Genomic DNA, 25,712 nt, shown 5'->3' on the forward strand with positions numbered 1-25,712 from the left:
GCCAGATTATAGTCCCTTAACTTTCTCCAGTACTATTTCTTCTATCAATTACCTTAATTTCCCCTTTTTAGCCCTTGGGTTACTCTCTATTTCTGGCATGCAACCTCTGTCTTCTGTGAAGCAGACACGTAATATTTGTTCTATGTCACTGCCATTTCCTCATTCCCCATGAGCATTGCTCCTGTTTCTGCTTCTACAGAAGCAATATTTACTTTAGCTATTTTCTTCATATACTTGGAAAAACTCTTGTCTGTTATATTTCTGCCCAGTTTACTCCTCTTCCTATTAACTTGGCAGTGGCCCTTTGCATTCCAAACCACCCCCAATCCTCAGACTTGTAACATTGAGCCTCTTTTAATCTAACACTATCCTAAACTTCCTGAGTTAGCCACAGATGAATCTTTCTTGCTGCGTTGCTGAATTTTTGTTTATCAATGGGACGTATTTTCATTGAACATTTTGAATTGTTTCTAACTGCTCATTTACTTCCAAACCTTTTAGTTTGTTTACCCAATCAACCGTAGCCAGTATGTAATTGGCTTTAAGTGTAACACTTTCAAACTTAACATGGAATTCAGTGGTATTATCACTATTCCTGGTGGATCTTTTACTATGACAATACTAATTAACCCTGCCTCATTACACAACACTCGATCTAAAATAGTTTTCACCCCCTAATTGGTTTCGAAATATATTGCTCCAAGAACATTCAACAAATTCATCATCGAGGCCACTGTTATCAATTTGATTTTCCCTCTCTACGAAGATTAATGTCTCCCACAATTTGTTTGTTTTTGTTACAAGCACCAATAATTTGTTTTGTGCTCTGCACAACAGTAAAACTATTGTTTGAAGACTTATGAACTACTCTCTCTGGCATTTTCTAGCTCTTAATTTCCACCCAGACTGATTCTACTTCACGATCTTCTTCTGAGGCCAGGTCCTTTTTCCTCAAATGTTCTCCTTTATAATCAGGCTACCCTTAAGTCTTTCTGAAATATTGTGCACCTTGGAATATTTATTTCCCAATCTTAATCACTACGCAACTATGTCTCATAATGGTGATTAAATTTGAACAAGTTTGTGTCGTTTGGTCATCTATTTTTTGCAGATGCTTTGTCCATTCAGATAAAGAGCCTCGGTTTCATTTTTTAAATTTGCATACTCTGCAGTGACCTTATTCCCTGATGTATAATTTATTAAACTCTTGTCCTTTCCTGTCCTGCACTATCTTTACTCACGTTGCTAAACTGTTCAGTCACTTTTTTTCTCTGACGCAAATCTTTGTCTCGTCACTGGACGCAGGTGAGGTCCCAGAGGATTGGAGGATAGCTAATGTGGTCCCGTTATTTAAGATGGGTAGGAAGGATAACCCGGGTAATTATAGACCGGTGAGCTTGACGTCCGTGGTGGGAAAGTTGTTGGAGAAGATTCTTAGAGATAGGATGTATGCGCATTTAGAAAGGAATAAACTCATTAACGATAGTCAGCATGGTTTGTGAGAGGGAGGTCATGCCTCACTAACCTGGTGGAGTTTTTTGAAGAAGTGACCAGAATGGCTGACGAGGGAAGGGCCGTGGATGTCGTCTATATGGACTTTAGTAAAGCGTTTGACAAAGTCCCTCATGGTAGGCTGGTGCAAAAGGTTGGATCTCATGGGATAAAGGGGGAGGTGGCTAGATGGGTGGAGAACTGGCTTGGTCACAGAAGACAGAGGGTGGTAGTGGAAGGGTCTTTTTCCGGCTGGAGGCCTGTGACTAGTGGTGTTCCGCAGGGCTCTGTATTGAGACCTCTGCTGTTTGTGATTTATATAAACGATCTGGAAGAAGGTGTAACTGGGGTGATCAGTAAGTTTGCGGACAACACAAAATTGGCAGGACTTGCAGATAGTGAGGAGCATTGTCAGAAACTACAGAAGGATATAGATAGGCTGGAAATTTGGGCAAAGAAATGGCAGATGGAGTTCAATCCTGATAAATGTGAAGTGATGCATTTTGGTAGAAATAATGTAGGTAGGAGCTATACGATAAATGGCAGAACCATAAAGGGCGTAGATACGCAGAGGGACCTGGGTGTGCAAGTCCACAGATCCTTGAAGGTGACGTCACAGGTGGAGAAGGTGGTGAAGAAGGCATATGGCATGCTTGCCTTTATAGGACGGGGCATAGAGTATAAAAGTTGGGGTCTGATGTTGCAGATGTATAAAACATTGGTTCGGCCGCATTTGGAATACTGCGTCCAGTTCTGGTCGCCACACTACCAGAAGGACGTGGAGGCTTTGGAGAGAGTACAGAGGAGGTTTACCAGGATGTTGCCTGGTATGGGAGGGGCTGAGTTATGAGGAGGGATTGGGTAAACTGGGGTTGTTCTCCCTGGAAAGACGGAGGATGAGGGGAGACTTAATAGAGGTGTATAAAATTATGAAAGGCATAGATAGGGTGAACGGTGGGAAGCTTTTCCCCAGGTCGGTGGTGACGTTCACGAGAGGTCATAGGTTCAAGGTGAAGGGGGGGGGGGGGGGGGGGGGAGGTTTAACACAGATATCAGAAGGACATATTTTACACACAGGGTGGTGGGGGCCTGGAATGCGCTGCCAGGCAAGGTGGTGGAGGCGGACACACTGGGAACGTTTAAGACTTATCTAGATAGCCATATGAACGGAGTGGGAATGGAGGGATACCAAAGAATGGTCTAGTTTGGACCAGGGAGCGGCACGGGTTTGGAGGGCCTGTTCCTGTGCTGTATTGTTCTTTGTTCACTTGACAGTCTCTTTAAATTTCCCCTCACCTGAATCCTGTCCCATGTTAGTTTACTCAGTAGAACTCAACTGTAATACATTGTTACACAGATAATCAAAGAACAACTGCAATAAAAGGCACGCAGGTACAGTTAATTTTGCCTGCTTAACAAGCCTTAAGTTCATGTCTCCTTTGAGAAAACAATTCGGTGAATGCTCTTAAACAGGATATATCACATTTACAATTGGCTTCATTGTCATGAACTCTTCTTGGTAGCGCTCCCATCCTTCCCTTCAAATATTAATCTCACTTTCTGAGTGTTTAATCTGTCTCGCTACCGGAAAGTAACCCCAAATTATTTTTTGCTAAATGTCTTCATGTTGAAAAGGGCCAAGTTTAAATTGAAAAAAACATTAGAACACTTCAGTCGTCAACATAACTACTTTCCAACTAAGACCAAGTCAGGATCCTTCCTTTAAAAGAATCAAAAAAATTAAATTCAAGTGTTTTGAAAAAAAATTGGCAGCAGTCAATGATTGTCTGGCCGAACCTCTAGATCTTAATTTGTTGCTCAGCAACACCTCCTTGAGGGACGTATACATTTTATTGTCGCAAACATCCCATACAAATTGGGATTTAAACTACTTTAGTTTTACTACATATGCACAACATACATTTTTGTACCAAGTTAATATTGAGATGTCAAACTGTTTGCCAATGCAAATAACACACGGTGTTTCTATTTTCTCAAAGTTAATGATTTCAGTCTTGTGTTAATACAGGAGCATGCAAACCTACATTCCCAATGGACTGGAGTTTTGGGGGAAATTCCACAATCCACCAGAAGTTCAGGATTTAGGATTCTAAAGACTGAGTCAGAGTAGTTATTTTACACTTGGGTCTACAACAAAGATTAAATGTTAAAGTTTAGGCCAGAGAGATTTTATTTCTCCCCAACAAAGTATTGTGCAATGCAGCACCAGAGTTGATGGAAACAAACTTGCAGTAATATAGTGTTTAGCTTGGTAAGAGTTGAATCTTGAGGAAGATCTTAAATTAGGGGAAAGAATTCCAAAGTGTGGAATGCAAGCAGCTGCTAGTATGGACCATTCAGCAAATGGTTAGTCATAGAAACAGAGTTTGGTAGAAGGAAGTTATGGACCTGAAGGAAGATGAAGTTAGGAGGGAATACAGTGACTCATTTACAATTAGTGGGGTCCTGTGATGAGCTCCATTTTAGGCTTCCCACAAAATTAATTAGTGCCTCTTCACTTGTAAAAACATGCCTGTTTGAATAATTGCCTTGTTGAAATCCAAGCTTACTGCTCGTCGGACTGCAAGCAAGTGGTAAATATTGTTTAAGTTTATTTATTAGTTACAAGTAGGCTTACATTCACACTGCAATGAAGTTACTATGAAAATCCCCTAGTCGCCACACTCTGGCATCTGTTCGGGTACACCGAGGGTGAATTTAGCATGGCCGGTGCACCTAACCTGCACATCTTTAGACTGTGGGAGGAAACCCACGCAGACATGGGGAGAACATGCAAACTCCACACGGACAGTGACTCAAGCTGGGAATCGAACGTGGGTCCCTGGTGCAGTGAGGCAGCAGTGCTAACTACTGTGCCACCGTGCGAGGCAAGCAAACAAAGGCTCTCACTGGATCTCCAGCCAGTGGACAAGATCCCTACCACCTCTATTAAATACTGCCTGTTTTCTCACCATAGGTGCAGCTAACGAGTATTTCCAGCATTTTGAATTTTTGATTCTATGAACTTGTGCAAGTAAAACATTTCAGAATCAAAAGAACCCCTACAGTGCAGAAATATGCAATTTGGCCCATTGAGTCTGCACCAACAACAATCCCACCCCAGGACACTGTGGGCAATTTAGCAGAGCCAATCAACCTAACCCACACATCTTTGGACTGTGGGAGGAACCCAAGCTGAGAATTGAACCCAGGTCCCTAGATCTGTGAGGCAGCAGTGCTCACCACTGTGCCACTTCAATTTTGCTGTATGGATTTTCATGTAATAAAAAATGAAGTTTGAGGGGCAGTAGGGGATTGGGAAGAGAAAGCAACATAACCACCTAGAGCATACAGAAAACAGCATCTGTAAAAACTCTCAACTGTATCCTCAGGTGCACAGAGGACAGAGTTAAGAATCTTGTGATTTAAGTATTGATAATGGTTAGCACTGCTGCCTTACAGTACTAGGGACCTAGGTTCAATTCTGGTCTTGGGTGACTGTGTGGCGTTTGCGTATTCTCTCGATATCTGTGGTGTTACTCCAGTTTCCTCCCACAGTCCAAATATGTGTGGGCTAAATTGTCCCTTCGTGTCCGAAAGTGTGCAGATTAGGGCAGTTAGTGGGGTAAATACATGGGGCTGAGGATAGGGGTAAGGTGGGATTGCTGTTGGTGTAGGCTTGATGGGCTCCTTCACTGTAGAGATTCTATGATAAGTAATTCAGATCAGAAACCAATCAATGTTTTGCAGTAATTCATTCAAACAGAATTGGATTTGTTTTTTTCATACACCATTAATGAGTCAGTTTTCATTTAACCAAATGATCAGGCTAAAGAATGTAAAATGTGCGCATAACTTTCCTTAAAAACAGATAATTGTGGGGGTGGGGGGGGATGTTGGACCATCAAGTGCCATTGGACACCCTAAGTGACAAAGTGAATTAAGACTGGCCAGCCTTAATTGGGCACTACTGACTCCAGATTCCTACCCCTGAATCATGAGAATTGGTCATTTTGTTTTCCCTTGTCAGTAAAACGTTTGACTCCAGCCTCCTAATGTCTCTGGGTTGCTGCATCAATACAGATTACTGACACTAGCTCTCCAATTATAAATATCCAAATTAAACTGAGCAATAACATAGAAACATAGGAGTAGGACCAAGCCTGCTCTGCCGTTCATCATGATCATGGCTGATCATCCAACTCAATAGCCTGATCCTGTTCGCCCCAAGTGCCATATCTTGCATATATTCAATGTTTTGGCTGTGTTAATGAATTCCACAGGCTCACCACTCTTTGGGTGAAGAAATGTCTCATCTGTCCTAAATGGTCTACCCTGTATCCTAAGATTGTGACTCCTGGTTCTGGACACCCCCCACCATCGGGAACATCATTCCTACATCTACCCTATCTCATACTGTTCGTATTTTATAACTCAGATTCCCCCTTATTCATTTGAACTCCAGCAAAAACAACCCTAACCTAGTCAATCTCTCCTCCATCATTCTCCCCATCCCCAGAATCAGCCTGGTAAACCTTCACTGCACTCCCTCGAGCAAGAACAAGCTTCCACAGAAAAGGAGACTAAAACTGCACACTATTCTCAGTGTGGCCTCACTAAGGCCCTGTATAATTGCAACAACACATTCCTGCTCCTGTACTCAACCTCTTGCCATGAAGGCCAACATACCATTTGCCTTTTAACACCTGCTGCACCTGCATGTTTACCTTCAGCGATTGGTGCACAAGGACACCCAGGTCCTGCTGCACACCCCCCTCCCAATTTACAGCCCTTCTGGTAGTAATCTGCCTTGTTTTTGCTTCCAAAGTGAATAACCTCATTTATCCAAATTATACTACATCTGCCATTGATTTACCCACTCACCCAACCTGTCCAGATCATGCTGAAGGATCTCTGCGTCCTCGTTGCACTGGGGGGGGCACCTCCAGTTACTGGTGGCCAATTATCTCTGCCCAGGACATCTTGCCCCACATGTGGCAAAGCCTGACATTCAGGTGTGGGCTGATCAGTGGTGTGCCACATTTGTCAAGTGCCAGGCAATGATCAATGGCATTACCATTGACCTGAAACTTAACTGAACCAGATACAAATCCTGTGGATATGAGGTCAGGGGCTGACTCTTAAGCAAGTGACTCACCTTGACTCCTCAAAGCCTATTCACCCATCTAAGGCACAAGTTAGGAGTGCAATGTAATGCACCACTTACCTGGATGAGTGCAGCTGTAACACAAACTCGCCAGCATCCAGGCCAAAGCAGCCTGCTCAAATAGCACCTCTTACCACTAAATATTCACTCCCTCCATCATCTTTGCAGTGACTGCAACAACTTGTCAAGGCCTCCGAAAACATCCTCCAAACCTGTGATCTGAGTACTGCCTAAAGCACACAAGGTCAGCAAGCACATGGGCTGGTTTTTATTTTTACAGTCAAAATCCTGGATTACACCAAATGCAACAGCTCAAGATGGTGTTTCACCACTACCTTCTGAAGAGCAATAAGATGGCCTTACAAGCAACACACATCCTGAACGCTAATTAGTAAAAAAAAGTTAAAATGTGTTTTCTTCCACCCCCCAAAAAACTTCCCTTCTGAAATCTTATTTCATGAACCTATAGTTAAGTGTGCAAACACTGGCTGACCTCTAGACCAGGTTAAGCTTGGATACAGCAATTGTAACTGTTCCATAACTCCAGAGAAAATGCAATGCTTCTTTGCAATAAAGTCCAATTAAGAAAGAATTGTCAATAGGTAAGATTTTTATTTTGGTCACTGACAGCATTTCATCTTTTAACCATGTGAAGTTGCCTTCAGATCCATTTTTACAAGTTATTTTGTAAAGATCAAATTTACAGACATTAGAAAACAAGCTTTGAACTTGATAGTACAGTGGAGCCCCGTTGTAACGCGCCCCGATTTAATACGAAATCGGATATGACGCGATCAATCATTGGACCTGTTTTTTTTGCTCTTTGCTGTTTAGTGAATTAGCGCGACCCCGATAACATTCGTGATAACATTTTACGGACCCAAACCATCGCGTTACAACGGGGCTCCACTGTATATCACTCAAAATACAAAGAAAAGGGCAAAGGTCTAGTTTCAAAAACAGTATTGTATATTTTAAAAGAAACTAATTACATGTTGTCTTCATCAGATTCATCATCTTCTTCAAGAGATTCCTAAGGAAGAAAATAAGTACGGTGAGGAGAATGCATTATGCAAAGCACAAATTGCAAAAGTCACGTTATGAAATTTATTGTTTTTACTTTGGCGTATTTTTCTGCTTCCTCTTTGATATCTTTAGGTACAAGTTCATGTCTGCCTTTTGTAACTGCAAAGAAAAACATTGAATAATAAAAGTATCAAGGAAAGTGAATATCTTTGTCTTTTATTTTTGCCTTCCATCCCTTTCCTAAATCATCTGGAAACCTAACACATGAAATGTACCTGGATGTATTGGAGTTTATCAAGCCTGAATGGTCTAAGTTAATATTAAAACAAGTCAAGATGCTGGTCTAGCAGCATTTGTGAAGACAAAAGCTGTTTCAGGTATGCGACTATCAGAGCTGATGTAATCGGTTTTGAGCAATGGGGTAAAATAAACAGGAAAGTCTGTGGTAGGATGGGGGAAGGACAGGAGAGATTAAATTATAAAAGATTATGACACAAAGCCAAAGAGTGGTAATGGGACAAGTTAAAGAAAATGTCATCTAGAGGTGGTGTGAATGGCAGGTTAGCAGCCATTCAAAAGCACAGCAAAAGGAATGAGGGGAAAGAGTGGACCAGTGTCGTAAAGGGAATGGTCCCTTCAGAATGGGGTGGGAAGATTTTATGGTGGCATCAAGTTGCAAGGTGGAGGATGATTGATCATAGAATCACATTACAGAAGGGGGAAATCATCAGAATCAAACCCGGATCCCTGGCATTGAGAGGCAGCAGTACTTGCCACCATGCCAATTTGTTGAAAGAGGCTGATAGATTGCAAGGCTAAGGACAAGAGGAACTCTGTGTTCTGAGAGGGAGTGAGAGCAGACATGTATGGAACATTGTCACCCTGTCAACCAAGATGGGGAGGAACCTTCCCTTGAAGAAACAGGAAGACACATTAGAAGCACTATAATGGAAAGTTATATCAGAATAAATTCAAAAGAAAACTCGGTGAATACAGCAGAGTCCCTACAGGAAATGGAGTATGAGGAAGAAGTCATGGTAGCTTGGGGCTTATAAGAAGAAGTTTTTTTTTTATCCTTCACCCACTCTTTCCAACAAGGCATAGCTTGTAAGGTTACATACAGCAGAGTTTGAAGAATCACAGACTTTTCAAGCTTATACTAATGAGCAATTAACTGGTGAATTAATATCAGTTTGGAGTACTGTAGGCCTGTCTAGCTCATCCAGTTACACAATCTGCCAGAAGATAAATTCAAGTGCGCCAACATTTTGAACTAAAGGCTAGTTTTGAACTAATTGGTTGCAGCCCCAAATTTGCTTTCTGAATCAATTGAGTACGTTAGGATTAATTTGTTTTGATAGCAAAAGTTGATTGAAAAATCGATTCAAAGGAAATTTGGGATTGTAACACCTTTTCAGCACAAGATTACATGTGGTATTAAATATTACTACATAGGAACAAACAATATACAGAAACCAGCAGAAATATTAACATTTTCCCAACACTTGTATTTTTAAATTGACTAACATTAAAAATTACTAATGTTGTTAAAGGATGAGAGTTATTTCAAAATAACTATCACTACACATAGATATTTTAAAAGAAAAGACATTACTTTCTCCAACCCAGCTTAGCTCCAACTCAAAGGATTTATCCTTTACTTCGTCGTGGACTATGTAGATTCTGAAGATAAAACAGTAAATAGTTTAAAAATCATTTTTAAATAGTAAATAGAATCCCTTCCATTTCCTTCCTAGAGGGTGGACTTTCCTAGTAATCTACCACTGATTGACAGATTTGCGAACAGATTAGTAACTGCTCCATCTGGTGGCCCAGCTGAGAATAAATAAAGATAGCAATATTCATTTTAATTTACTATTAACTCTTGGTCTAGAGGCTGATATTCTAAAATGTTAAAGGTAAAAATTATTCCACTTAACATTACTTGTATTAGCATGCAATTGCCACTAGCATGCATGTACATTAAGCTTGATGTGGAGATGCCGGCGTTGGACCGGGGTAAACACAGTAAGAAGTTTAACAACACCAGGTTAAAGTCCAACAGGTTTATTTGGTAGCAAAAGCCACACAAGCTTTCGAAGCTCTAAGCCCCTTCTTCAGGTGAAGAAGGGGCTTAGAGCTTCGAAAGCTTGTGTGGCTTTTGCTACCAAATAAACCTGTTGGACTTTAACCTGGTGTTGTTAAACTTCTTACTGTACATTAAGCTGCCAGTAGCCCCATCTTAAAGTTAAAATTTTATAATAACTTTTGCAAAAGCCAAGTAATATGCTAAATAGTTTTTAAATCATTTTTAAATAGTACTGGCATGCAACTTGCTCATTGGCCTTGTTGAATACAGAAAAAATAGGCCCAGGGCAGTTTTGGTCTCCACTTAACTCAAGAATAGTTCTACAATTTAGCACCAAATACTAGACAGATAACATGCTCATTTGTCTTTATAAAAAAATCACATTTTACAGTTAAATACATTGATGGCCCACAGTGCAGATTACTCTATTACCCAAAAATCATGTCATACCCTGTGCTTTTCTAAAAAAAAGGAACAAAATGAACAATGGATCAAGAAACAAGCACTAACAGATGCACAGCAAATATCTATTCTGGCTAATTGTGTATCAAACCCCAAACACATATCCAACAGTATAAATATTTCATTTCCCACATAGCCATTCCTATGTCCAAGACTAATTAGAATGGTTTTCTATTGTTGACCCAAAAATGGGATTAGGCAAATTTGGAATTCATTTCACAAGGGATCTGTACATTTCTACAGAAACAGCAGTGTTGCCTTCAGCCCGAGCTGGATTAAAACCTTGGCCCCATAGATGATCCTGTCAAGTATCTACTCGAGGAAGGCATCAGTGTAATTAACACCAGGAGATAAGTGGGGAGTTGACAGAAAGTAAAATTACTTAAGGTAAACCCGTAATCATAAAATGTCACATGAAAAGACTTATTTTTCTGGTGCTCTCATTGATTCCCCTAAATGTGTTTTATCTTGAAGAGTTTCTCCCTTTCAGTTTTTCCTTGAAATTGCAATAGCCAAGCTAGGGCAATAGTAGAAGTACTCATTTAAATCTACAACTGAAAATAGATACAAGTGATGTCAAAGGGAGAAATGCACCATCATCAGAAATTCTGGCCTTTAAAAGAAATGTTGCCTGCTACTCTGGACAAAATGTATAGGTTTTAGCCACTTAATTATTGGTGATGTAACAAGATCAAGCATGCACTAAGATTAGTGGAAGTCATAAAACTGCAGTTATATTGTGTGGTAAGCAACTTCTCACTTCACGCTAGTACTGGAGCTACAATTGCCAAGTGACAGATATGCTAAAACTAATGTCACACAGCAGCTTGAATGCAACACTCCAGGGTTAGAAATCTATGATCTGTTTCAGTATTGAATATTTAAATATCAAAATATTAAGCCACTCAAATGGGTATTCTATTCATTCCGATGTCAATTAACTTCTAATGACTTGCATTTTAAATGAGTTAAAAATATACTCAGGAGTAGATAAGACAAAGAATACACCAAGTCTTAATTTTAAACAGTAATAGGTATAGAGTATAATTAGAGCACCCCACCTGAAGGTTTTAGTACATTTTCTACTAAAATGGTCTTGGTCCAACACCTAAACTTTGCTAAGGTGGATGGATGGCTTCAGCCAGGGAAGTCCCTGGGCTAGGGAGAAAAATACCAAGGTCCCTATTTTACGCTCCTGAACAGAGAGAATTGGTGCAGACTCTATGCGTATAGACATGGGGCGAGAAGTAAACTGCTAGTGATCTCTGCACTCCTCAAAACTTGGCACTTATCATTTATGCTCTTATATGAAGGTTGCTGTAGTACTAGAGAAATGTTTGAATCTATAATCGCAGTGCTAGTCATGGCAGAGGGAAAAAATTTCAAATGCCGTAACTGTTGAAGTAAATTAGTCACTTGAGTGCCACTAACACTGTTTAAAATAAATCAAAATCGACAGCAAAAATCATTCTAGCCAATCTTGAAATTATAAACTTACATTTTTGCAACTTCTTTAACCACTTCCCTGCAAGTCATGTCTTTCATCTGTGAAGAAACATTTGTGGAAAAAAATAGTGAGCAAGTATATACTAGTCAGTTAATTAGCTGCACATGTTCTACAAATTATCAAGTGTAATCTTCAAGTGGGGTTAAAGATCAATGGACAATTGGACTTTGGCATAAAAGCATGTTTCAGCCTCCATTTTAAAGTCATGCATTGTTATGAATCCTTAATAAAGTCAAATAATTATGTCCACGTTTAAATCTGGCACACTGTAGCACCTTCACTGGTGAGAGGATGTAATTACATCATGGCCTGGTATACAATTGCACATGCATCTTGTAGCAAAATTAACATGCAATGGACACAGGTTATCGTGCAGGTATATAGATAAACAGTTTTGAGCAAATACATTCTCTAAATGTAGTTCTTAAAAAGGTACTTTAAAAAAAAGACATGCAAGAGCAAGAAATTAGTAACTTCTAATCAAGTGAACTTGAATTAAACTTAGGCCATCTACTTTAATATTACATCGTAGCCTCAAAAGGGATAGATCACTTAAAATATAGCTCCCCATCAACAATAAACCATTGTTACATGGTTATACTCATTATAATGATCAACATCATGAGTGAGTTGCTGGTATTTTAACCCTTCAAGAAATCAATCTTAAATTGAACAATTTTCAGGTTGTGCTGCCGATACTGTTCCCAATGCTACATTAACAACAGGTAAGACTTCTTCTAATTAACCTTTTGGTGCATGAGCTCCAACACACCTTTCAATATTTTCTACTAGAAGTCTCCAACATTTATTCCCAATGAAATACCTTGTTTTAGCAGATCCATCATGCAGTGTCTTTTCCAATGATGTACCATATTATACTTCCATGAATTGACAGATTAACACCCAAGATTGCAGCATGCACAAAGACCAACTATATACACAGATTTCATTAATCTGACTGCTGAGTAAATTTAATGCATATGTTTTGCCTGATTTGTTAATCCACACCAGTAGAACTGATGTCCCAAAAATCTCATTTCATTACCCAGTTTCTCATATCCCTTACAATTTTTATGTCTTACCTGCAGCTTCTCAATCTCTGTTTTTGCTGCTTCTTTAGCTTTTCCAATTGCACATCCCCAGTAACCCTACAGCAATGTAGCACAATTTTATAACACAAAATATTCCATATTCATGTAGGCAACAAAATTTAAAAATAAATATATAGCAGATATTGTAAGCTTTAAGATACTGATGGATAAAGATAAGTGTAGTCCTCAAGTTAAGGTGCTAAATTGGGGGAAGGCTAATTACAACAATATTAGGCAGGAACTGAAGAATGTAGATTGGGGGCAGATGTTTGAGGGCAAATCAACATCTGGCATGTGGGAGGCTTTCAAGTGTAAGTTGATAGGGATTCAGGACGGGCACATTCCTGTAAAGATGAAGGATAAGTATGGCAAGTTTTGGGAACCTTGGATAACGAGAGATATTGTGAGCCTAGTCAAAGAGAAAAAGGAAACATTTGTCAAAGCTTGGGGGCTGGAAACACACAAAGCAAGTGTGGAATACAAGGAAAGTAGAAAGAAACTTAAGCAAGGAGTAAGAAGCACTAAAAGGGGTTATGAAAAAGCATTGGCCAGCAGGATTAAGGAAAATTCCAAGGCTTTTTACACATATATAAAGAGCAAGAGGGTAGTCAGGGAGAGGGTTGGCCCACTCAAGGACAAGGGAGGGAATCTATGTGTGGAGCCAGAGGAAATGAGCGAGGTATTAAATGAGTACTTTGCGTCAGTATTCACCAAAGAGAAGGACTTGGTGGATGATGAGTCTGGGAAAGGATGTGTAGACAGTTTGAGTCATGTTGAGATCAAAAAGGAGGTATTGGGGTTCTTGAGAAACATTAAGGTAGACAAGTCTCCAGGGCCTGATGGGATATACCCCAGAATACTGAGAGAGGCAAGAGAGGAAATTGCTGGGGCCTTGAGAGAAATCTTTGTATCCTCACTGGCTACAGGGGAGGTCCCAGAGGATTGGAGAACAACCAATGTTATTCCTTTGTTTAAGAAGGGTAGCGAGAATAATCCAGGTAATTACAGGCCGGTGAGCCTTACATCAGTGGTAGGGAAATTATTGGAGAGGATTCTTCGAGACAGGATTTATTCCCACTTGGAAATAAGTGGATGTATTAGTGAGAGGCAACATGGTTTTGTGAAGGGGAGGTCGTGTCTCACGAACTTGATCGATTTTTTCGAGGAAGTGACAAAAATGATTGATGAGGGTAGGGCAGTGGATGTTGTCTACATGGACTTCAGTAAGGCCTTTGACAAGGTCCCTCATGGCAGACTGGTGCAGAAGGTGAAGTCGCATGGGATCAAAGGTGAGCTGGCAAGGTGGATACAAAACTGGCTCGGTCAAAGAAGACAGAGGGTAGCAGTGGAAGGGTGCGTTTCTGAATGGAGGGCTGTCACAAGTGGTGTTCCTCAGGGATCAGTGCTGGAACCTTTGCTGTTTGTAATAAATATATATATATAAAAAAATGATTGAGGAAAATGTAACTGGATTGATTAGTAAGTTTGCGGACGATACAAAGGTTGGTGAATTTGCGGATAGCGATGAGGACCATCAGAGGATACAGCAGGATATAGATCAGTTGGAGACATGGCAGATGGAGTTTAATCTGGACAAATGTGAGGTAATGCATTTTGGAAGGTCTAATACAGATAGGAAATATACAGTAAATGGCAGAACCCTTAGGAGTATTGATAGTCAAAGGGATTTGGGTGTACAGGTACACAGGTCACTGAAAGTGGCAATGCAGGTGGAGAAGATAGTCAAGAAGGCATACGGCATGCTTGCCTTCATCAGCCGGGGTATTGAGTTTAAAAATTGGCAAGTCATGCTGATGCTTTATAGAACCTTAGTGAGGCCGCACTTGGAATATAGTGTTCAATTCTGGTCGCCACACTACCTGAAGGATGTGGAGGCTTTGGATAGGGTATAGAAAAGATTTACCAGGATGTTGCCTGGTATGGAGGGCATTAACTGAGGAGAGGTTGGAGAAACTTGGTTTGTTCTCACTGGAGCGAGAGGTTGAGGGGAGACCTGATAGAAGTCTACAAAATTATGAGGGATGGACAGAGTGGATAGTCAGAAGCATAGGTTTAAGGTGCGAGGGGCAAGTTTTAAAAGAGATGTATGAGGCAGATTTTTTACACAGGGTGGTGGGTGCCTGGAACTCGTTGCCGGGGGAGGTAGTGGAAGCGGATACGGTAGTGACTTTTAAGGGGCGTCTTGACAAGTACATGAATGAGATGAGAATAGAGGGATATGGTCCCCAGAAGCGTAGGTTAGTTAAGTCGGGCAGCATGGTCGGTGCAGGCTTGGAGGGCCGAAGGGCCTGTTCCTGTGCTGTAATTTTCTTTGTTCTTTGTATATTCATTCCAAGTCTCTCATACCAGCTTGACACAGACAACATAACTTGGAAGGCACAGGTTACAAAACGGTACAATTAAGATAATCTACTATTGCCCTTAAAAATCTCCAAGCAGTTGGTTCCTCAACTGAATCTAATTTCCTCTTTGGCCAAGAATTATCCAAAAAGCTAGGGGGCGGGGAGGGAATGAAGAAGAAAAAAAATAGAAAAGTGAGTCTTCTGTTAGTCCCTCAAATTGAAAACAAAATATTTGGAATTGCAATCTGTACACAGGACATCTCAGAAGATGACCCGAGTGCAAAAATTAGTTCCCATTTACTTCATTATTTTTAGTTGTCAAATCAGTTGTATATCTACCAAAATTTATTAAATAATAAATTCAAATGTTCAAACTTGAGTATGCAATTTACATTAGGATGCATTGCATATACACTGCAAATTTGGCACTTCATTATCTGCCATACCAGTGTTAAACTGCAATGTAAATTTGGTGTCAGAAACCAACAAGACTGGAATAAAGTGGGGTGGAGAAGGAAGCCAAATTCCTAACAAGTTTGAGATGAGAATGTAAACCCGGTGCAGTGTCAAACCGAAGTTTTTGCAAAATTTGATATTGGGCACTTTTCAAATCCAAAATTAGAATTATGCAGATTTGTTAGTAGAAACATCTTGTCAATCTTCCCATAAAATAATAACATCTTGCTGCTAATAGGAGTTTGGTTAATATTTGCTGACTAGTTTTAAAATCACTGCTTACGTTATCAATTTTCTAATAGCGAGTGATTACAGAAAAGGTCAGGCAGACAACATATTCTTGGAGAGGTACTTACATGGGACACTCCTGAAGGATCAATCATGTACATCTGAGCTCCGTCATCCTTGTCATAAGACCCCATAATGAAGCTATAAGGAAACAAAGTTTTGAAATGTGTCACTAGGATTTTCAATATCCATAAATGCTACAAAAATTCTAATGCAAAATATTTAGCATAGAATTAAGTGTCTATGGCTTGTGCATTTTTCATTCAACATCACACACCACAGTTCCATAACTGTTCATTCACATTCTTCTCTCCTCCCAACCACAGCTGAGGGGTACCTTACATCAACTGTATAAACATGGAATACAAAAATCACATTTTTCAAATCACTATGGTAATAATTTTACCAATAAAATTACCTGCTTCCAAATGGCCTCACAGCACTATATAATGTGTATGCATGGACGTACATTGCTACTCGGTCTGCCAGATGCTAAAAGAAAATTTAAGTCAGTAAACTTATAAATACTTGATAACTTTACAAAACAACAACAACAACAACAATCTATATTAGCCAAAATAGTTATCTTCTAGATACTATAAATGTTTACATAGTATAAATTTCAAAATTGGAAAATAAGCAAAGACTATGACCTAATGATAATAGATGTCTGTTCAGTAAATAAATATGTCTATGTACCTGTAAACAAAGTGAAATCATAGAAACCCTACAGTGCAGAAGGAGGCCATTCGGCCCATCGAGTCTGCACCGACCACAATCCCACCCAGGCCCTACCCCCACATATTTACCCGCTAATCCCGCTAACCTACGCATCTCAGGGGGCAATTTTTAACCTGGCCAATCAACCTAACCCGCACATCTTTGGACTGTGGGAAGAAACCGGAGCACCCGGAGGAAACCCACGCAGACACGAGGAGAATGTGCAAACTCCACACAGACAGTGACCCGAGCCGGGAATCAAACCCGGGACCCTGGAGCTGTGAAGCAGCAGTGCTAACCACTGTGCTACCGTGCCGCCCTTGAATACAAGGCATTGGGGTTGAAAATATACCATCTAAGCCACACCTGTTCAAATTCTATTGAATAGCACTGACTTAGCAAGAGACTTCATGTACACAATGGATTTGATAATTTATGGTTTGAACTTTATCAAGAAGATAGGGGTAAAAATGAACTGGACAAGAATGACCAAGGCAAGAGAAAATGAACTAGATTGTATTAAGTACTCTGTAGTTACTGATGTTTGCTTAGTTGTTAATTGTGCATTTTAGAGAAGCCCTGCGATTCTTAAGTAGCGAGTCGCTGAGCCACAAAGACCAGAAAGGCTCCAAGCTCAACCCCTAATTTGTGCTGAGTTTCTTGATCAGAGTGCAGTGGCAGAAATATTACAATTAGCCTCAACTCTTCAGTATTTGGGAAAGGAAGGCACGATGAGAAAAAAATGGGATGAGGAAAAAAAAGGCAGGCATTTACTTTTGCTATAGTTGCTATCCAGCAACCTCTGTCAGAAATGCACATGTCCACGTATAGCAAGGGCAGTAGATGGCTATGCTACACCGACCTTGTACGCAAACTGCCTGCTGACATCACCTGTAGCTCATATTTAAATATGGCACCTTGGGTGAAAAAGAGTTCCTGATAGCCATGGGGACTGTAATATTTTCAGGTTGGGCCAGGGATGAAAGAAATATAACAAAACAAAATTATTTGGGACACATTTTTTTGGACTAAATATTGTTCTATGGTTAATCACTTGATTAAGTTGTAGGTTTTATGTTGTGTAAATTACTCATTAAAAAATTCAGAGCTGCACTAAGATAACAGTGCTAAATAGATCTCATACCCTCAATGGAATATCATATCCATAGTTGGATCTAAAGTTGGAAGCTTCTTCTCTTGCAATATCAGTAAGCGACCGTGCATCTGCCAGAAGACCTGCTACTGCCTGTGGAATGAAACAAAAGCTGCTTATTGTAATGTTCATTAAAAATTAGACCTCCACTGAGATCAAAATATATAGTCCATTGTTGTAGTAAGAATGCAATTTTTAACAATAATGCTCTATTATCAATTCCTTACACACTCAAAAACAATTTTGTACACGGGGCTCAGATATAATATAAGAACGTTTCAATTTCAGTTCATAAACTAACGTGCCATTTTTGGGGTAAAGGCTGCTTATAAAATTATCTTACCATTCCTACATGACGATCGATGTTAAATATGCGTTTGTTGGAGCCTTGTTCATACAGTTTAGAAAGGACCAATTTCTCTACTCCAAACACTACTCCATCTTTACACCTTATCCCAACGGCTGTGCTGTCAATTTAAATCAAAACTAAACACATTAAGTACTGAATGTGGTAAGAGAAAGGTTAATGTTTTGAGATCACAAACATTTGTGCATGGGCTAAATTTTCAGTTTATAACAATTCTGCTTTCGTACTTTAAAATATGAAGAGTTTTAAAATAAAGAGTTGTCATCAAATGTAAAATGAACATTGAACTCAATCAGTCTTGAATCATATTTTGAAATGAATTTGTTTAATGTCCAGAATGGAGGGCTGGGGGAAGAACTAAGATTTATTGCTCCTGATCATTATTCAGCAACATCTTCTCAAAGTAATCGAATAGACATTGGACAATGATAAAGTTTTGGAGTTGACACAAACACGATTAATTTTCCTATGTGAATAATAACCAACCAATGCCTGTGGAATCATACCCCAGCAAGGAGTCAACACAAGAAAACATTTCTGTAATGATGCTGGGCTCCTTACCTACTGTTCTCTACAGCTTTCATTGCATATTCAACCTGGAATACCCGCCCATCAGGAGAGAAGGTGGATGCTGACAAATCATACTGGAAATTGAATGCAAACGAGAAAAAAATTTATACAACTATAAACAATACCAAAATTATAAATTATTTTCAAATATAACTGGCATCAAGTACAAAAAAATGTTTACAGAGAATAAACAGCATAGAAACAGGCCACTTGAAGCCCAGTCTGTGCTGGTGTTTATACTTTACACAAGCCTCCTCCCATTCCAGCTACTTGACAATATCTTTTTGCCACCTTTTTATTTATTCCCTTTTCTCTCATGTGCTCACCTAATTCCCTTTTGATAGCATTTCAGCTTTAGTTGATATTCTGATTGCCCTTCCCACAGTATTTCTCCTTCAGAAGTATCAGTATTCTGTAACTGTTAGCAAGGAACAGTGTTCACTAATCCTCTACACTACCTCCTAATCTTCTCTTACTTGCCTTGCTGCATGTGCGCTTTCTTCTGGTGTGCAATTGTACCTTGGAGTAAAAATCCAGTAAGTCATTCTCCTCTTGCATTTGTGTCTCCAGGATATGATTCCAGCTCAATGTTTGAGCCAGTGTCTCAAGGCAGAGAGATTTCTTACAGGTGCGGCAGTCTTGGACAGTCTCATTCCACATCTACAATCCCGACACACTGCTTAATCTGCCATGTCTTAATTTATTATATTTCTATTTAAATCAAGGATACTTACTGGGTATGGTACTGTGGATGCCAATCACTCAACATGGAAGCAAGTATGCAACAGCTAGTAGATGGTAATCAGTAGGAAGAACTCTGACCAATCTCCCAACTACTTGCATGTATGTAACGTCTTTAGCAGAGGTTTAACAAAATCCAAACCAAACTATATATGGAAATATTAGGACAGTTAGCTAAAATATAAGAAATAGTAGGTTATTTGGTCCTTTGAATCTGCTCTTCTATTCATTGAGATTGTGGCTGATCCAATAATGGCTTTAACTCCACTTTCCAGCCTGCACCCATTATATTTGATAACATCAGTTAAAATTCTGAATATATTCAGGGCTGATTTTGACAATGACCCAGCTTCCACTGTTCTCTGGGATACAAGGATTAATGACGCTCAAGAAATTCCGTATCACCAATAGGAGACCTCTTATTTTGAAAAAAATTGCCCTCCAAAGCACCGACTCTGTCAAGCCCCCTCATTATTTAAATGTTTCAATAAGATCATCTTTTCTTCAGAGTATAAAGCCAACTTGCTCAAACTTTCCTTGAAGAAATCCCCTTTATTTCAGCAATCAACCAAGTGAACCTTCACTTCTGATGCAAATATCCCTCTAAGTGAGACCAAAACTATACACGGTACTCTAGGTATACCTCACCAATTCCCTGCACAGTTGTAACAAGAGTTGTAAATTTATACTCCATCCTTCTTGCAATAAAGGCTAACATTCTATTTGCCTTCCTAATTACTTGCTGTACCTGCATGCCAATTTTTTGTGATGCATGTACAAGGACAACCAGATCTCTACCATTTGGCAGTGTCTCTTAAATAATATTCTGCTTTTTTATTCTTCCCACCATAATAGACAATCTCATCTTCCCGTGCGATGACTCCATCTGCCACAATTTTGCCCACTCATCTATCAATATCTCATTGCAGATTGTATCCTCATCACAACTTGCTTTCCTTTCAGTCCCTGAAGTCATTAAAATAGTTTGTAAATAGTTGAGGCAGAGTGATCCCTGTAGCACCTCACTAGTTAGTTTGTCAGGTTGAAAATGACTCATCTATCCTGATTATATCTGGTTTATTTGCCAATCCTCTATCCATGCTAATATATTAACCAACACCATGAACTTTTGTGCAGTAAATCTTGTATGTGGCACCTTGCCAAATGCCTTTTGGAAATCCAAATTTTCATTGATTGCTTTCAGTCCAATGAGAAATCCATGCTGGATCTGGTTCTTGGGAATGAGGAGGGCCAAGTGAATCCAGGGTCAGTAATCACTGTATCATAAGGTTTAGGCTGGCTACGGAAAAGGACAGGGAACAAACCGGAGTAAGAATTGGGGAATGATAAAGTCCAATGGGGTGCAAATGGAATTTGGCCAGATAAATTGGAATCGAGGATTCAAAATTTAACTGAACGATGGGCTGCCTTTACAGAGGAGAGAGTTTGGGTACAGTCATGGTGCATTTCCATGAGGGGGAAAAGTAGAGTAAGGAAATCCAGAGCTCTCCAGATGACAAAAGAGAGTAAGATTAAGTAGGAAGAGGGTGCAAATGACAAGATGTCACCTGAATATTAATTAGACTGGATATAAAGAGCTTAGAGGAGAATTGACAAAACAAAGGAGAAAAACAAAGCACAACTTGGAGAGACTGCATCCAACATAAAAGAGAATACAAATGTCTTCTTTAGGCTTAGAAATGGTAAAGGTGGCAAAAGGACTAGTAGAGCCGATTATTTACTGTTAGAGGGATGCACCCATGAAGACAGGGCATGGCTGAGGTACTAAATGAGCACTTTGCATCTGTCTTTTTCAGGAAAGATGCTGCCCAAGTCATAGTGAAACAGGAGGTAGATGAAATCCTTGATGGGTTAAAAACTGAGGCGAAGGATATTAAATAGGTTGGCTGTGCTTAAAGTTGATAAGTGATTAGGGGCAAGATGAGATGCAACCAAAAATACTGAGGGATGGAAGGTTAGAAATTGAAGAGGCACTGGCCATAATTTTAAATCCTCTTTACAGGGTTGGTGTCAAGATTGGTGAATTGCAAATGTGATGCCTTTGTTCAGAAGGACCCAGAGAAAACAAGCCGGTTTAATCTCACTGGTGTGGAAGCTTTTAAAAATGTTAAGATAAAATCAATGGCAACTAGAACAAATGCGGGTGAATTAAGGAAAACCAGCACAAATTTGTTAAGGGAAAATCATATTTAACTAACTTGCTGCAGTTTTTTAATGAAATAATGGAGAGAATAGATGAGGGTATTGTGATTGGACATGGTATACATCCATAAGGCATTTGATAAAGTGCTACACAACAGACTTATGAGCAAAGTTAAAGCTCATGGAATACAAGGGACAAGAAGCAACATGGATATGAAATCAGCTAAGTGAAAGGAAACACAGTATAATTCATGCATGTTTTTCAGACTGGAGGAAGGAACCTAGCTCTTCCTGATAGGTAACCACCTAAACATTAGTGCAAGGATAAAAATTCAATATCAATGGCTGACACAAAACTTGCAAGTACTGTGAACTGCAACGAGGATAGAACTTCTAAATTATGTTGACAGGTTGATGGAATGGACAGATAAAATTTAACAGAAGTGTGAAGCAAATCATATTGGTAAGAATGATGGAAAGAGGCAATATGAGGGGTACAATTCTAAAAGAGTTGCAGTAGCAGAGAGATCTGGGGGTATACATGTACAATCACTGAAGGCAGCAGGATACGTTGAGAAGGAAGTTAGAGCATACACGATCTTGGGCCTTAAAAATCGGGGAAGAGAATACAAAGAACAAGTTATGAAAAACATGCATAAAACACTGGTTCAGCCTCAACCGGAGTGTTGCATCCAGTTCTGGGTACCAAACTTTAGGAAGGATGTGAAAGCACAAGAGAGGATGCAGAGGAAAATAAAATCAGCTACAGAGATAGATTGGAGAAGCTGGGGCTGTTCTCCTCGGAGGAGAAAGCTGAGGGGAAATTTGATAGTGGTATTCAAAATCATGATGGGTCTGTTTGGCAGTAAATAGTGGAAAACAGCGACATGAGAAAATCCTTCTTCACACAACTTTCTGTTAGAATCTGGAAAGCAAAGCACTGCCTGAAAGTGTTGGGGAAGATTCAATCATGACTGTCAAGAGACTTGGGTCATTATCTGAAGAGAAAAAATTTGCACAACTGAAAAAAAGGCAGGGGATTAGCACTAACTACATTGCTGTTGCAAACAGCCAGCACTGATACAACAGGCTATTTATTCTATGACATTTAAGCATCCATCACAGAATCATAGTGTAGAAGAGGCCCTTCGGCCCATCGAGTCCACACCAACACACAAGAAATACCTGAACTCCCACCTAATCCCATCTACCAGCACTTGGCCCACAGTCTGAGAGTTGGGCTTATTTTATATAATTACATAGAGTTCATAATTCATTCATTACGGAATAAAATAATCACTTGGTAGTGCAGAACTTAAGTAATGCTTAAAAAAAACATGGTGCATGATTTGCAATACCAAACTTCAAAGAGAACAACAATTTATACTGCCTGAAGAGGGTGCTGACTGGTTGGCAAGTGGACTCTTAATATACCCAAGTTCTAGCACTCGTAAGCAAGCCACACTGTGAACCCAACTGAATCTTAAATTGATTGTCATTTCAATTCTTAGCACAATCAGGATTGTTTAGCAAGTGCTGTCCAATCGCAGAATCACATCTAATGTTGGACACCATGTTCTGAGTTTTGCAAGCACAGGTTGGTTGAGCACAGTCATAGTGTGCTGTTTGATACAATCCACCAGCCACTGGAACAAACAGCCTATAAACCTGGCATCACGCCAGCATTAAAACTCATATCATATTACATGTGTGTGTGGTGGGCAGAACATTGTTTTGGCTTGACAGCAGCATACTGTTAGTGGAGAATACCGCCGGTGCTGCTACTCATAACAGCAGTGCAAAATGGTTAGCTTCACCTGATGTGCAAATATTTGTGACACTTTACCTTTCCAAGGTAGTTTTGAAGTAGGCTGGGCACTTTTGAGGACCAAAAGTGGCAGTCTTCAGCCAATTCTACAGTGAACAATGGTCTGATCAGAGTAGCCATTATCCCTCAGGTTAGCCTTCATGTACTCTATTTCAATATCAAGATTGCATGGTGAGCAAATGGCTCAGGCCTCTTTACAAGGTTGCCATGGGACTACTGAAATCTTCGCACAAATATTAATCTTTTCAGCAGTAAAATAAGTACAAACCTAACATATCAATCTTTAGACGAATCAAATTCATAAACTCATGTCACTGCTTCATTCTCAATGTGATTATATTTTCCTTTTCAGAAAAACAGAACGCAGGCAGCATCTGTGAGGAGATATATTTCAAGTCAGTGACTCTTACATAATCCCTGTTTCTCGCTCCACCGATGGATGCTGCCTGACCTGCCGAGTATTTCCAGCAGTTTCATTTCAAATTTCCAACATCCGCAGTAATCAACTTTTCGATTTGTTTTTCTTTTGTTGAGTACTATTGGACGGTGGCCAAGACGCAACACATGATATCGTTGGAACACTCCATGAGGAGTGAGGACGAGAATATAAACTCAAAACCACCCGATTTACACTTTACTCGAATTAATCAGCAACTTGTTAAAAAACCTAAGTCATGGTGTGAATCAATTCATGTGGAATTTACAGAAGGAATTAGCTACAGTCCGTTCACATATCGAGAAGAAAATTGATTTAAATGTTGAAGACCCAGTTATCGTGCCGGGGTGATTTAAACCTCAATTATTCCGCTAACGAGTAAGGAGGGAGCTACTCTCCGCGGTACTCCCGGTTTAAAAATGAAACCGCCCCCTCGCCGGTACTTTCGCTTTGACTGTGGAGGCTCCCGGTGACTCAGCAGCTTCACCCGTGGAGAGACGGCCAGAGTACCCGGCCCGCATCGAAGGTGCCCACGGACACCTAGACCCCTCTAGCTCTAGCCCACCGTCCCCCCCCCCCCCCCTGTGCCTTGCTGCTCCTTGCGGAGTTGCCGGCCCGGCTCCCCGCGGCCTAGCTGCCAGGCTCAGGTGGGGAAGAGAGAAAGTCAGGCCCAGGCCGGAGCCCGACACCACTCAGCAGACCCTCTCAGACCGAGAAATCCCCTATACTTTCCCATTCCGTCGTTCAGCTACATCACCCACCGGCCTCGCCCACTCACCCCGGTACCGATGGAGCTCATTCCGGACCAAATATCAGCCGCGGCTCTCACTCAGCTTTCCGCTCCACTCCACCAGTAAGGAGCCTTCCGATTGGACAATGCTGTGCTCCCCCGCTCGACCAATCAACAGCGTTTACTCTGCGCTCAGGCCGCCCTGTGGTCCCCGACTGTCGAGATCCCCGATTGAATGTCCACGTGACCAAAACATGGCCGCTAGTCACAGTGCTGGAGGAGGCCATTTGCCATGTTGCCCAAACGAGCATCCACCTGGTGCAGAGAGGGGTGGGTCGGGATGGCGACGTCCTCGGGAACCTGCTCCTGGGCCTGGCGAAACATGCCATTTACAGGTCCAGGCAGCGGGCGATCGAGGGGGCCGTCCATCCTGACTGTCTGCCCCTCTACCGCGGCTATGTTCGCGGCCAGGTGTCCCTGGAGAGGGAGCATGTGGTGTCCACGGGCATGGTTGATGCCTTCCGTGCCCATTGGGCACCGCAGGGGTTGGGGTGCGTTATTGACCCTGATAATCACATTTTAATTTGATGTTTTTAAGTTTCCTTTGTACTTTGATTTTTGTTCGGGCTGTTCCCCCTCCTTTTGGGGGGAGCTGCCCCTTTTACTTTGTCCTGACTTAATTTGAGTTTGTTTATTCAGTTTGACCTAAAAAGAGGCCCAAACGAGCATGGTGACTTAGTGCCACCCCCCCCCCCCCCGCCCCCGCTCCCGCTCCTGCCTTTCCCCATATCCTAGCACATTGTTTCTATTCAAATAATCATCTAATACCCTCTTAAATGCTTCAATTGAACCTGCCTCCGCCACACTTCCAGGTAGTGCATTCCAGACCCGAACCACTTGCTGTGCAAAAAATATTTTTTCACATCACTTTAAATCTGTGCCCTCTTGTTTTTGATCCTTTTACACATGGGAACAGATTTCCCTATCTACTCTCCTGCCCCCTCGTGATTTTGAACACCTCAAATCAAATCTCCTCTTAGCCTTCTCTCCAAGAAGAATGGTCA

The 25,712-nt window shown here is 40.7% G+C and overlaps 1 protein-coding gene and 1 long non-coding RNA gene across 5 annotated transcripts in view; one reads left to right on the forward strand and one right to left on the reverse strand.

The window, feature by feature from the left end:
- Nucleotides 1-7,888, forward strand: part of LOC144507106 (uncharacterized) — a 59,152-nt gene extending 51,264 nt beyond the window's left edge. For all 3 annotated transcript variants that reach the window (XR_013500023.1, XR_013500022.1, XR_013500024.1), the window contains one exon: nt 7,667-7,888. This is a non-coding gene — a long non-coding RNA (uncharacterized LOC144507106). The remainder of the gene's footprint in view (nt 1-7,666) is intronic.
- On the reverse strand, nt 7,251-24,888 carry psma3 (proteasome 20S subunit alpha 3). Of its 2 annotated transcripts, none has more exons than XM_078233851.1 (11): nt 24,697-24,888; nt 18,742-18,824; nt 18,157-18,280; nt 17,805-17,906; nt 16,359-16,432; nt 16,009-16,081; nt 12,825-12,890; nt 11,734-11,780; nt 9,300-9,367; nt 7,779-7,843; nt 7,251-7,691 (listed from the first exon to the last, which is right to left on the reverse strand). In XM_078233851.1, the coding sequence occupies exons 1-11, from the start codon at nt 24,715-24,717 to the stop codon at nt 7,647-7,649; spliced, it is 768 nt and encodes a 255-aa protein (XP_078089977.1). In that variant the 5' UTR covers nt 24,718-24,888; the 3' UTR covers nt 7,251-7,646. The 2 variants fall into 2 exon arrangements, with proteins under 2 accessions (XP_078089977.1, XP_078089978.1); XM_078233852.1 differs by having other exon boundaries at nt 24,680-24,767.
- Nucleotides 24,889-25,712: the final 824 nt, after the last annotated feature.

This window comes from Mustelus asterias, chromosome 18 (genome assembly GCF_964213995.1).
Source record: "Mustelus asterias chromosome 18, sMusAst1.hap1.1, whole genome shotgun sequence".
NCBI lineage: Eukaryota > Metazoa > Chordata > Chondrichthyes > Carcharhiniformes > Triakidae > Mustelus > Mustelus asterias.